At 44.5% G+C, this 13,033-nt stretch overlaps 1 protein-coding gene across 3 annotated transcripts in view; it reads right to left on the bottom strand.

The window, feature by feature from the left end:
* LOC143652448 (protein FAM169B-like) overlaps positions 1–13,033 on the bottom strand; it is a 212,003-nt gene that overhangs the window by 83,342 nt on the left and 115,628 nt on the right. For all 3 annotated transcript variants that reach the window (XM_077124073.1, XM_077124075.1, XM_077124074.1), the window contains exons 4-5: positions 4,713–4,798; positions 180–357 (exon numbers count right to left, since the gene is read on the bottom strand). In XM_077124073.1, the coding sequence (XP_076980188.1) occupies positions 180–357; positions 4,713–4,798 (264 nt within the window). The remainder of the gene's footprint in view (positions 1–179; positions 358–4,712; positions 4,799–13,033) is intronic.

Raw genomic sequence — 13,033 nt, 5'->3', positions numbered from 1 at the left:
ATCCATACCTTGAGCTGATTTACATGACAGCTTAATTAGTCACACTCCACTGTGCCAGAACATTCTCTCCAAATAACACTTGAGCCAAAGGAGCCCCCCAAGAAGGGCAGACATCTAGAAAGTCCCCCCACTGCAGATCCTGAAAGGGTGGTGGCCCCAAGCTGCCGCCTGTCCGTTACCTTTCATTTTGGTTGTGTAAAATCCAACGGCTGCCCCGTTTCTCCACAAAATCTTAGCTTGCTCCTTCACAGAGTGAGGTAAAAAAAACATGGCATCATCATCCACATTTCTCTCCAATCTTCCAAAAATAATGACATTTAGAATGAAAAGCACAATCCTTTCCTCAAACGACTGAACCTTTGGAAGTGGGGGGAGTAAAAAAAAAGAACCATCAAATGAGACCAGGGAGGAAAAAAATGAGGCGCCATCAATTTTGCACTTGGAATCGACCCATGTTCTGAGGCCAGGTGTCTGCTTCCCCAACACAGGATTGTTTTCATGCTCAAAGCCAAAGTGTGAATCATGGTTTCTAACAGGTTGTGCACGCCACTGACCTTTGGCACCCATGCGGCCTTCAGGAGTGGGGCAGTGCCAGAAAACGTTCCTGGGTCCCACGGGCCCCAGACATGGAATGTAAGAACACAGTGAATCACACACTAGAGAAGAGGGGAGCCATCCTGATGGGAGGCCAGGGCAGGCCATTTCAGTAGATTCACTGGATATGTTGTGAAATCAACCAAATCTGCCATTTTTAATGGAATTCAGGTCCTGGCACCTGACTTCTGGCACTTAGAAGGAGGGTTCATTATTGGGAAAAGCAACTGCTGCACAGAAAAGCAACTTTTTTTTTTTTGGCTTGTTGGGTATAGAGTGTTTATAAATAAATTAATTTTTTTAAAACTATATTTTAAAAAAGCAATTGATTTTGAATGGCTCGTGGCAGATTTTGAGCACACACTAGAGTTCCATCCCAGAAAATTATTCAGACTCAAGGCCCACTCTGCTCTAAGGCTGTAAAATGGAACAGCCTCTTGCCCATAACAAAACAGTCATCACAAACAAGGAAACTATATAATGGTATTGATACAGGTGTCTTTGACAGGTCAAATGATTTCCTGCTCCTGCCTGTTATAACTCTCTGAATTTGTAGAACCCATGGCTAACAAAAGTGTCCCACTCCCACACCCACAGCAGACAGAGCTAATCAATCCACACTCTAAGATCTGGCTGAGCCTGGACATGCCACATGCAATGAGACCAACCAGTTATTCAGGAAGTGAAAGTACTGCTATATGGATTTTGCCCGGACAACACTGCTAAGGTGACGTCTCAGCTTGTAGGTGTTTGTCACCTCATCCTGCACATCACAGGTTCAAAAACACCCTTCCGTGGGCTAGGACATCCACCTACAAGCTACTGTATTCTCACTACTCCCCAGGGAGTTTGCAGTCTCAAATAACCATGCCCTGGTTTGTAGGTGAGGATACTGAGGCTCAAAGAGGATAAGGGATTACATGTACAGATTTCTCTGCCTTGTTCCAAAGAGGTCTGGTGGTAGCAAGACAAGGGTCTATCAGCTCACAATGACGGCCCAGGGCTTCTGACGCTCAGCCCAGGACACCTGCTCAAGTAAGCCAGAGGTTCCCTTCTGCATCTTCATCCATTCAAGCTGAGTCTTTGGAAAAGGGGAAATTTAATATAAATATGAACTCCTGGTTTTGTATTTAATGTTTGATCCTCAAGTAATAGTAATAACTATTATTGTTATGTTAATTTGTGATTGTGTGTCCCCAGCCTAGGTTTGCTAGCAGATCCTTCTGCAACTCACAAGCAATTTGATCTTCAATTTCCTCCTCTGGACAAGTAAGAGGATCACCTAAGTGACCTTTAAAACACTTGTATGTCGTTCAAAGGCTCTGAAAATAAAAATAAAGTAGCTTGCAGCACCCTAGCAAATGGCACAAAGTAGTCAGTGCCAACAAACTTATTAATTGGCTCAGAATATAAAATATTTCACCTTCATGTGGAGCCAAATCTTAGACGAGAACAGGATTTGTGAAAGTCACATCAGCTCAACTTTGAGACGTGCCACCCTTCTGTATCTCAGACAGTGGCTGCCAAATTGAGTTCAGACTTTCAGAATAACTAGTCAGTCATAAAATCTGATCAGGATGCTGTGGGAGGTTAGATTTTTCAACTCATAAAACCAAAAAGTTCAGAGGAGAGCCAGAAAAGAAAAGCAGATTGCATTTGGCAGAAGGGAAATATCCAATCAAAAACTGGCAGAATAAAAAGGAGAGAAAGAAAACGCATTTAATTTGTCCAATTTCATTAAGGGAAACAAAAAACAAACGTGATTTTGACTTAGAAACGTTTCTGAAAACACAAAACTAAGATCCAGTTCTAAATCCCTGCACTAGGACCCCTGATCACGTTAACAGAAAAGAAAAAAAATTTAAGAAAGCTTTCTTAGGTAATTGCTAGAGAAGAACTGGCTAAATATCAAAATGTAACTAAAAGAAAAAAAAGTTGAGTCCTGACGTTCTAGAAACGGGGAGAGGAAGTATCCCCATGCAGCCGTGGTAAGATAGTTCTTTAAAATGTGGTTCTTCGGGTGGGAATAAAAGCAAATTTCTTTTCAGAATCTTAAAAGGCCATCTTTCAGAAAATGTGAGGCTTTTCCTCATCTAAACTTAGAAGAGAAGGCACATGAAGGAAGTGACCACCCTCATTCTGAAAAGATCATTTAAAGAGTAAATCCAATCTTTCCCAGCACACAGCCGTGGCAAAGAGGCCAGGCTGGGCACAGCATGCTCACCTGCCAAGACTCAAGCCATAGTTAGAGTTCAGTATGTAAATCCTTTTCAAAATAATACCAATCAGTCAATTAAAACCAGATCTGCAGTGAAACAATTCTATTTGATTCCATAATGGCACATAGATGACATCAACATTTTTCAAATTCACAGAACCATATACACAAAGAGGGGCCCCTGATGTAAACTATAGACTAGAACAACATTTCTCAAAAAAAGATATCAAATGGCCAATAAGTATATGAAAGATGCTCAACATCATTGGCCATCAGGAAAATGCAAATCAAAACCATGAGATACCATTTCACACTCACTAGCATGGCCAGAACTAAGAAGACAGATCATCACAAGTATTGGCAAAGAATGCAGAGAAACTGGGAACTTCACACATTGCTGGTGGAAATGTAAAATGGTACAACCACTGCGGAAAACAATACAGCTATTTCCAAAATGTTAGTTACTATATGACCCACCAATTCCACTCCTAGGCATATAACCAAAAGAAATGAAAATGTATGTCCTCACAAAAACTTGCACACAAATGTTCATCATAGAAGCATTATTCCTAACAGCCAAAAAGCAGAAACAACCTAAATGTCCATCTACTGATGAATGGATAAACAAATGTGGATTATCCATATAACGGAATATCATTTAGCCATAAAAAGAATGAAGTACTAAAACATACTACAATATAGATGAACCCTGAAAACCTTGCTTAGTAAAAGAAACCAGACACAAAATGTCACATATTATATGATTTCATTTACATGAATTGTTCAGAAAGGAAAATCCATAGAGGCAGAAAATAGATTAGTGGTTACCATGTGCTGGAGGAGGGGTAAATGTGGAATGATTTCTAATGGATATGGGTTTCTTTTGGGGCAATGAAAATGATCTGGAATCAGATGGTGGTAGACACAACTTAGTGAATATAATAAAATATAATAAAAATCACTAAGTTATAGGCTTTACAAAGGTCAACTTTATGGTATGAGAAATATATCCCAACTGTTGTTGGGACAAAAAAAGCAGACCTGAACCTGTGAGATCTTTTTAAATTGTGCAACAGAACCAAAACTGGACCATCAATTTATTCCTCAAACTGAACCTGAAAGAGAACTGACATTTCATTCCATATTTACAGATCCCCATAAGGGGAATTAAGCAGTACTCAGACTACAATGGACAGACCCACCATTTCAACATGGCAAAGAAGCATCATCTTTCTTCCTATCTGTGGTACAAAACAGGCAAATGTGAAGGGTACAGGTCCAAGCTCTCACTGTTTTCTACTTTCCTCTTTAGCCTCTGCTTCAGCCAAAGTTCAGCCTAGAGGACACCTCCTGGGCTACTGAATTGTTGCTGCTGCCCCTGCCTTCACCCTTACCATCTTGGGTCTCTGCTTGACAATTGCTCTAAAGCCACAGCACTTCAAAGATGGCCAGGCCTGCCATCGGAGCAATCAGATTTTATATCAAACTGATTCCCTTACTAACTGAATGACTCAATTTCTTCACCTGCAAAACAAAAACCTTAAAGATCCTGAAATGACATCCCTGTAAAGATTCTAAGGTGACATACAGGACAGTATCCAGCACAATGTCTGACACATAGTAAGTGTCAGTAAGCATCACTTGAACACATTAAGCAGAATATCCCTCACATACCAGAGCTATGATGCAGATTTAAGTTTTAAAACTAAGACACTAGAGGCCAATCAGGAAGGTGAAAAAAGATTTACCAATAGCCAGCTACGTGTTGACTACACCCATTTATTACCTTTTTTTCTTCTTTTTGACAGGAGTAGATTGCCTTAAATTATTAATAAGACAATAAGTACGGTGACTTTTAAAATCTACTTTGCAATGTTCATCTAAAAGTGCATCACCTCACCTTCATCAGACCTTCTCTCGCAGGATCAGAGGTTTTTAATACATCTTCAGTAGACCACCAGCATCCTTTTATGTAAACAGCCACAACTAAAGGGAAGCCAACAGAGAATGATGTGAACACAGCAAACTGGTCACTCGAGGGGCAGTTTTAACAGCATGAAACACTGACAAGGTACCAAGGAAAGACTGCATGTGACTAAAGCAGGTGATATTTATCTAGAGTTGAAGTTTTTTGAACGGAGTGACCAGGACTCCACTGATGGCCTGTAAATGGCCCGATATTGATGGCATAACAGGATATATACCAATTTTGTTGGGATAAAAGGCTCCACACAAATATAGACAAATTCAAAGGGTAAGAATTAACATTTTAAAAGCCAAAGTTCCTTTGGTTGTTTTCTGGAAGCTTTTTTATATCCCTTATATGGCCCTTGCTATACCTGCTTCACTGGCCTGGTACTGTACATCTGAGCCCAAAGGGGCCAGAAGTCATAGAATAAAATGATGCATCTTCCAAGTCAAACCATTTTACTTGAAGATTTGGAGGAAAATGTTAACTTGGAATAGAAAACAGGAGTCACTTGAATATTTAATATAAGGCTCAGGATTTTAAGCCAAATTTTGTGAGCCCCTCAGGTTAAGCTGCCATCTCTCCCTTATTCTTCTCTGTCAGTTGAGGGACTTGAGTAGAAAACTTTGTGAAGACCAGGTTACAATGACATAAGCCAGTTATTAAATAGTAACTCTGTGTAGCCAGCCCCTTATCTCCAAAGACCAACAGCATAGAAGCCACTGCCAATTTCATGCCAGTGGTAAATTACATCCTCCTAGACAGTACTTCCAAAATTGTTGGCACATGCTGGGAGAGAAGGGCCAATTAAATGCTTGACATCTGCCTTCATTTACTCAACTTACTCATTTTCTAACTGGCACCTAGTAGAGCTTAGAGGAAGTTGATAAATCCATGGGGATTATTTTCTTACTTAACAAGGTGAATCGATAAAAGATGTTTGATTTACTAATACAGTGTATTCCTTCAAACAGGAAACATATTATGATTTGGTGTTTATATGGTGCCTTGCAAGCATCACAGTGTACCAAGAAACATTAATTAGTCACACAAGTTGTCACAAATTAGATGGAACTGTTTTGCATTTTTTTCCCAAAGCTAATCGTAAACTGCTAAGTATACATAACAATGAAAGTGAAGTCCAATCAGATTTAACAAGCCTAAAATAAACTGTCCTGGAAACCAACCCTTGAATCAGCCCTCTGGAGAGCAGCAGCTTTTGATCAGTAAAGCAGGATACCTAGTTAAGAGGAAACAGGAAGGAGATGTGGGGGCAAAGCCCTTAGAGAGAGAAGCTGTCTCCAGCTTGGCAGGGACACGACAGATCCTGGGGAACTGACAGGCACTGGAGAGCCGCAGGGCACTGTTCTTAGACCCTGGAGCTAGCAAGTGCCCAGGGTCAGAAAATGGAAACCACATTTTCTGAATGTTTATAAAAGGAAACAACAATCCTGACCAGTGTCCTCTGCTCTCCACCACCGATGCCTGGAAAGAGGCTGGACCACATGCAGTGGTCACAGCCATCAACAGGGATTTGACAAGTGCCAGTCTTGCTGCACTGATTTAATTCCCTTTTTCCACTGAGTGACAGCTGATAGGGACCACAGGGAAGATAGATTTAATTCTGTGACACTCCACAGTTTCCCAAACAAGTGAAGACAGTGAGATTTCTAAGTTAACTCCAACAAGCCTGGATTCATTTGAAGTGCAGCACAATCAAATGACGTGGACTGTGTGGATGACACTGTCCTTGGTCCCCAGAAGCTAAGGAATGAGCCACCAACCCTCCCCCCACAGGAGTCTGCAACCTACAGCTTTGCTGAGGGGCATCGGGAGAACATCCTGGGGGGGCTCTGTAAGAGGCAGAGACAGGCATGTGTCACTGCAGACAGGGGTAACCCATGAAGCAGAGGCACTGAGCGCCAGAGGCCAAGGAAGGCTGCATTCGGGGCACAGCAAGCACAGAGGTGGTGCTGGACAAGGACGGGATGAGGAAGAGTTGAGCCTGCAAAACCACTACCTCAACAACCATCAGCTCCATCATTCACAAGTCTCCAGTAAACACCTTTAACAGGCCTCTGGCTGATGGAGAGCAAGGTGAAATAAAGCATTTTGGATGCAGTCCTGAATGCTTGGTGTACGAGAAGAATCTGGACTTCAGAGCCACATGGGGCTTGCATTCTGTTCCTCCAATTACTAGATGCATGACCTTTACCCACCTCCACCCCTAGCCTTGATTTACCCACCTGTGAAGTGAAGACCATAGTATCCTCTCACCTGGTCTTTGTGCTGATTAGGTGACTGGTTCCACCTTACTAGGTACACACCAAGATTTCTAGAAACTTCCTCCACCTGCTTCTGGTATTGCTCTGGGATTTCAAAGAAGCATGAAAAGCCCTTTATTTGTTGGCTTTTGTCACAGAGACTATGGAAATTGCTCCGCACTCCCATTTCTTCATTTCCAAAGGCCTCTTCTGCTCTGTCTTGCACAGAAGTGTCTGCCTTTTTTTCATAGCTTGATTATTCCCATCCTTTCTGTTCCCTCTAATGGACATATTTCCAGACACCTCATTGTCTCATGACTGTTCACTTTCCTCTCAGCTGACCACCGCAGACCTCACCCTGTCTTCCCAGGGCTCAGCACAGCATGAGAGCCTGATTAAGGCAGCATTTTCATGACCCAGGACCCCTTCCAAGGAGAGTTTTTGGCCTGCATCTTGCCTAAGATTTCTTAAAGGAGCTAAGCCCTTTTATATCTGTACATGTGAAAATGTGTTTGACTCCTTACAAATAAATAATAGCACACCACATGTTCACAGCAGCACTGACCACAACTGCCAAAAGGTGGAAACAATCCATGGGCCTGTCAACAGGTGAATGGATAAACAAAGGTGGTATATGCATGCAGTGGACTATTATTCGGCCATCAAAAAGAGTGACATTCTGATGCATGGGACAATGTGGTTGAACCTTGAGGATATCGTGCTAAGTGAAATAAGTTAGACATAAAAGGACAAATATTGTCTGATTTCACTTATGAAATAACTAGAATGAGAAAATTACAGAGACTGAAAGTAGAATACAGGTTACTGTGGGCTGGGATGGGGAGAAAGGGGCTTATTGCCTAATGGATACAGAGTTTCTGTTTGGGGTGATTAAGAGTTTTGGTGATGGATGGTGGTGATGGTAGCCCCACATTGTGAACAGAATTAACAGCACAGAATTGAATGCACAAAAGTGTTAAAACTAGCTATCCTGAGTGGTATATATACATAAATATTCTACTGCCACAAAAATGCAAGAAATAACAAAACAGTCATTTGGGAAGATTTATGTGGGATTTTCCCCCCAGTACAGGTCAGGAGAGTTGGTCATCATGTGTCCCCAGCAACGGGCTACGATACCTGGGAGCTCAGCCCTGCAAAGGGCTTTGAGGTGGCTGCAGCCACAGGGAGGGGGTGCCAGGATGAGCTTGCAACTCCCAGGCAGGGGATAATGGCTGGTGCGCCTGTTCCTGGCAGCCCTGGGGGGCCCCTCTCCTGCCCCTACACATGGGACAGCGGCAGGTATCAGGTGCACACGGGCCTTCTAAGGTCACATTTCTGTAGTGCATGGTGCGCAATCTAACCCACATGCCGCAGCACCACTGTGTGCATGGTGCATCATAAATCATAAATGAATGAAATTGAGACTGTCATGATGAACTCACAGCCTAGAGGAAGAGAGAGCACTGATGATGTGAAATAGAACAATGTCAAATCCGACCCGGGATGCAGGAAGTGAGGAGGACGAGGCAAGTCATTCCAGCTGGGGGATCGGGAGATCTTCCATGGAAGGTGCCCCAACTGTACCTGCAGAGTGTGCTAGACTGCACCATGGGGAGAAGGGCACCTCCAGCGAGGGAGACAGAAGTGGGCAGGGCATGCCTGGGCAAGGGAGGGCGGGAAGGGCAGCATGCCCAGTCAAAGGCGCCGAGGCACAGGAGGCAGACTGGAGAGCCTATAGATCCTGGGCAGTCACTGAAGGTTTCAGAGGAGAGCAACGAATCCAATTGTTGTAACCTGTCAGCAACCACAAGGCCTGGTGACCAGCACTCCTTGCCCACTGGTACATTGCTAAGTGCAGCATTTCATTTAATGGGTGCCACACCGAGTCTGTTTTTCAGGTCAAGATCCTGTGTGCTTGCAAACGGCAGTGCTGGGATCTGGTGGGCACCCAGCTCTCCCTGTTTCCGAAACCCCTCCTCTGATACTCTACTCCGGGGAGAGAACAGGCAGAGACCAGAAGGGGCAAGACCTACGCAGAAGCCAGTAGGGTAAGAAAGAGGGAAATGGAACAAGAGGTACGAGGGGACAGACAGTCCGAGGAACTGTGACGGGAAAGAAGAGGCCAGCAAGGGAAGACGTAAACAGAGTTGATACCTCTGGACTTTTTTACACCACAGGGAAGTGTGAGAAGGCTGCAGTGACTGATTCTCAGGTGCTGCTCTTGATACCAGGAACACGAGGACAGAAAACACTGTACAGTGGGATGACGGCAAGCCACAGGCCACGACACATGTCCCAACGCAAAAGCAGTCAGGAACCCGCCCAGGACTGGCTGGGATGGCTGGGAGCGGAGTTTCAAGGCCTGGCTGGGCCAGAAAGCCGATGGCTAGTCAGGTGACCTGGGTGGAGGCCCCAGAGACCAGGTCAAGAAATCCGGGCTTCATAGGAAAGTAACTGGAAAAGCCTAAGCAAGTGAGTGACTTGATCAAAAGTGGGTTTTAGAAAGAGAACAGTTGGTTATCTGTAGGTGGGAGGAATTATTCCTATTGAATTTTTTTAAAAGCAAGGAGGTGGGAGTGTTACTTTAAAACAAGGACCACATGGACTGCGGGTAGAGAATGGATCAGAATGGGCGTGAGCCGGGAGGCAGGGAGGACCTCGGAGGCTGGGAGGACCCGGCCTAGGAGCCAGGAGGGGCAGAGCTGCAGGGGTCATGCTGGGGGGAGAGGGACCCTCAGAAGACCGAAAAGACCACCTGGGAATCGGCCTAGTTCTAAGGCAGCAGGGAGAGGGAGGACGGGGTGACCACCAACTCTCAAGCTGGAGCAGACAGCTGGGCAGAGGTGCCTTCACCAGGAGGAAATGAGGAAGAGGAGGAGGCTTGAGGGTTTGGGTTGTGAAAGTGAAGACACCCAGCTGAATTTACAGGGCAAGAGAAGGCCCATACCCCTAACAACAAAGGAGACCAGGGAAGGGAAGAGTTTCACACGCGTCTCACCTCGCCCCCAACCCCCCCCCACACACACACAAACTGGCCTGCGGTGCATGCTTTCTCACTCACAATTGAAGGGGCTGGGGGTCCCTTTGCCGCCCCCGGTCTTGCTCCTCCTGTATCACTGCCCCAGAGACCATACCACCACGGCCCGGTTATAAATCTAAGAAATATGTAGCTCCACAAAAAAAAAAAAAAGAACACAGTTAAACCAAGTGACAGGCCGTCTTCCTCAAAGCAAAATACACGTAGGGGAAAAAAAAACACAGTTGAAAAATTCTGGCAGAGGACGGCACATAAACATACTCCAAGGAACCGCATGACTTTTATGCAACATTGAGCCGGTCAATAATTTTAAGGGGAGGTAAACATACACGAGTTGACATAGCAACTGTCACATTGCATTATGTGGCTACCATTTCCATACAGATGTTTTCCCTCAAGGAAACCGTTTTCCCAGATGCCCAATAAACTTGGGTGCCTCTCTGCCATGGAGTGGGAAACATCTGGTTTGCAGGAGATCTTCATGAGCATCTCAGGCCTTTTTTCCCGTAAGTAATATTGTTTTCACATTTACTACGTTTAACTCAAGGAAGATAAGAGTGAGATAAGGTGCCTGGATCCTGAGGTACAGCTGGACTGCAAGGCACTGGGGTGATAAAATAAAGTTTTAGTGATGGATGGTCGTGATGGTGACACAAACACTATGAATATAATTAATGCTACTGAACTGTATACTTAACAAAGGGTTAAAATGACGAATTTTTTTTTCCTGTATTTTGGCATGGGCAGGCACCAGGAGTCAAACCTGGGTCTCCGGCATGGCAGGCAAGAACTCTGCCTGCTGAGCCACCATGACCCGCCCAAAATGGTGAATTTTATGTTATACGTTACTAGAATCAAAGTTTTTAAAGCACCCCAAAACTAGTCTAGCTAAGAAAGGCCTCTTAAAATCATTGGGCTGCACTCCTTTTCAACATGAAAAAGTTATAATGGGCATAACCCAAATGTCCCTAAAGATTGGGAGAAGGATCAAAGGAGAAGGAGGAGTTATAACAAGTCAGGATTTAACTAATGATGACTACTGAATCATTATGTTGACACTTTTTAGTCTCCAGTGTCTTTGAGAAGCTAGAAAGAAAAACCTAAAATTGTAGAACTGTAACTCATACCAAACTTTGAAATTTGTTCTATAAATACTTGTTAAAACGTACTTTGAAATTTATTGTTTTGTATATATATATATATTTCACAATAAAAAATGTTAAAAAAATATCATTGCCTGGACCAAGACAAGCTCAGCAAGTTTCTCAAGGTCAGAGGAACAAAGAGGAATCCAGACAGTGCAAGGTCCAGTGTGAAACCATCGTGTCTCAAAGAAGCACCCCTCCCCCTCAAGACAATGGACACTTGGAAAGTTTTACTTGGAGCTTCCCCATCTTCCAAATACCATTACTCCCTTAGAGAGAATAACGTGCCTTTGTTTATGGGATACAGTTTTCCCCTATGTTTAAGTCCAATTCACAGTAAAGGCCATAAATTGACAGGAAATCAAGGAGGAAATCCCCCAATGAAAGCCAACACGTGTTTCTAAAATACATGCCTGTCACTGCAGTACAAACTGCAGCTCTTCAATCTCCACCCCTTATGGCCCAAGAAAAACAAAACACTCTCCTTTTCTAGCATGTTGCTCCTTTAGGCTACATGGGGCCCACAAGGGTCAAGGGATCTGCTCAGAGAAGCAAGTATTTAAAGGGAAGCTGAGTTTCTAGCCACAGTTTTGTACCCCTAACTATCAGAGCTACTAAGTAGGGCTCCACCAAGGCTGAATGTGGGAGGATTTAACCTGCCCTGGACTGCAAATTACCTTTGCATTATCCAAAAAGCAAGCATAGGCATGAGCACAAATATAATGTGTTGACAGAATCATGGGAGTCATGTTTACATGCAAGTGAATTGTCTGCTAATAATGTATTCCCCATAGTGGGTTCAGGGGAACCTCCACCTGGCCCCTTCGTGTTCTTGAGTCCATGGAGTCATCGACATGGCACTTCTGCTGGTACTAAAACTCAGGCTTTACTAGGTCAGCAAGCCTGCCCTCCACCCCTCTGTATTAGTTTGTCTTAACTAGATATACATCACCACCCATTTCATTGACTCAAGTTGGCAGATTCATCCTGCTAATCACAGATGAGGTGGCCAGGCCTCTCCTCAATGGCTCACAGTGAGGACTCAGAAGCGGTCACAGCTGGGTCCCTTCTGAGACTCAGAAATGCTCAGCTCCCCCCTTCTTCTGGCCTTCTGCCCCACCCTGGCCCAAAATCCGGGGGGCTTGCACAGGGCTGAGGAGAGTCCCAGGAGGGCCTCCTGGGGAAGTGGGGCATACCTCACTCTCCGCCCTCCTGTCCCAATCCAGACAAGAGAAGGTCTGGCCAGGTCTGGTCTGTGCAGCAATTCCCAGCGGCCCGACAGCCCTGCAGAAGGCTGGGCTCCAGGGCCGCTCCGGTTTCCTCTGAGTGTTTGCCTTGGCATTTGCTGTCATCTTGGGTCTATCCTGGGCATGTTTTTCCAGGAGAAAATCATCCTTTTGTGATGCCCTGTTTGTTTTCCACAGGGTGCACATGACATGCAATCACCAAAAACCATAAATAAATTAACAGCAATTTGAAGGGTGAGTGTTTTGTTTGGTCAGAAAATGTCCTGGGAACCAGCTCAGGGGATAAATGTTCTAATCAGGGCAGTCAACATCTGGCAACAATGGTGACAACTATTTCTCCAGGCTTCCTTTTCCATGAGGGTCCCACTCTGTTTCTCTCCTCAGCCTCCATGACTCCCCCTCCCACATTCTGTCCCCTCCCCTCCGTGAAGAGAGCTGGCACCTACTGGAGTCTTGGGCACATCTGAGTGGCAGGACACCTACCACAGGAAATGACCAGAGAGATTACCAGCAACAGATGAACAGAGTGACGTGGTGTGCCCCACACTAAAGACCC

Source organism: Tamandua tetradactyla, chromosome 12, assembly GCF_023851605.1.
Source record: "Tamandua tetradactyla isolate mTamTet1 chromosome 12, mTamTet1.pri, whole genome shotgun sequence".
Taxonomy (NCBI): Eukaryota; Metazoa; Chordata; class Mammalia; order Pilosa; family Myrmecophagidae; genus Tamandua; species Tamandua tetradactyla.
Note: the sequence above shows the minus strand (reverse complement) of the source record. Positions and strands in the feature narration are given on the sequence as shown.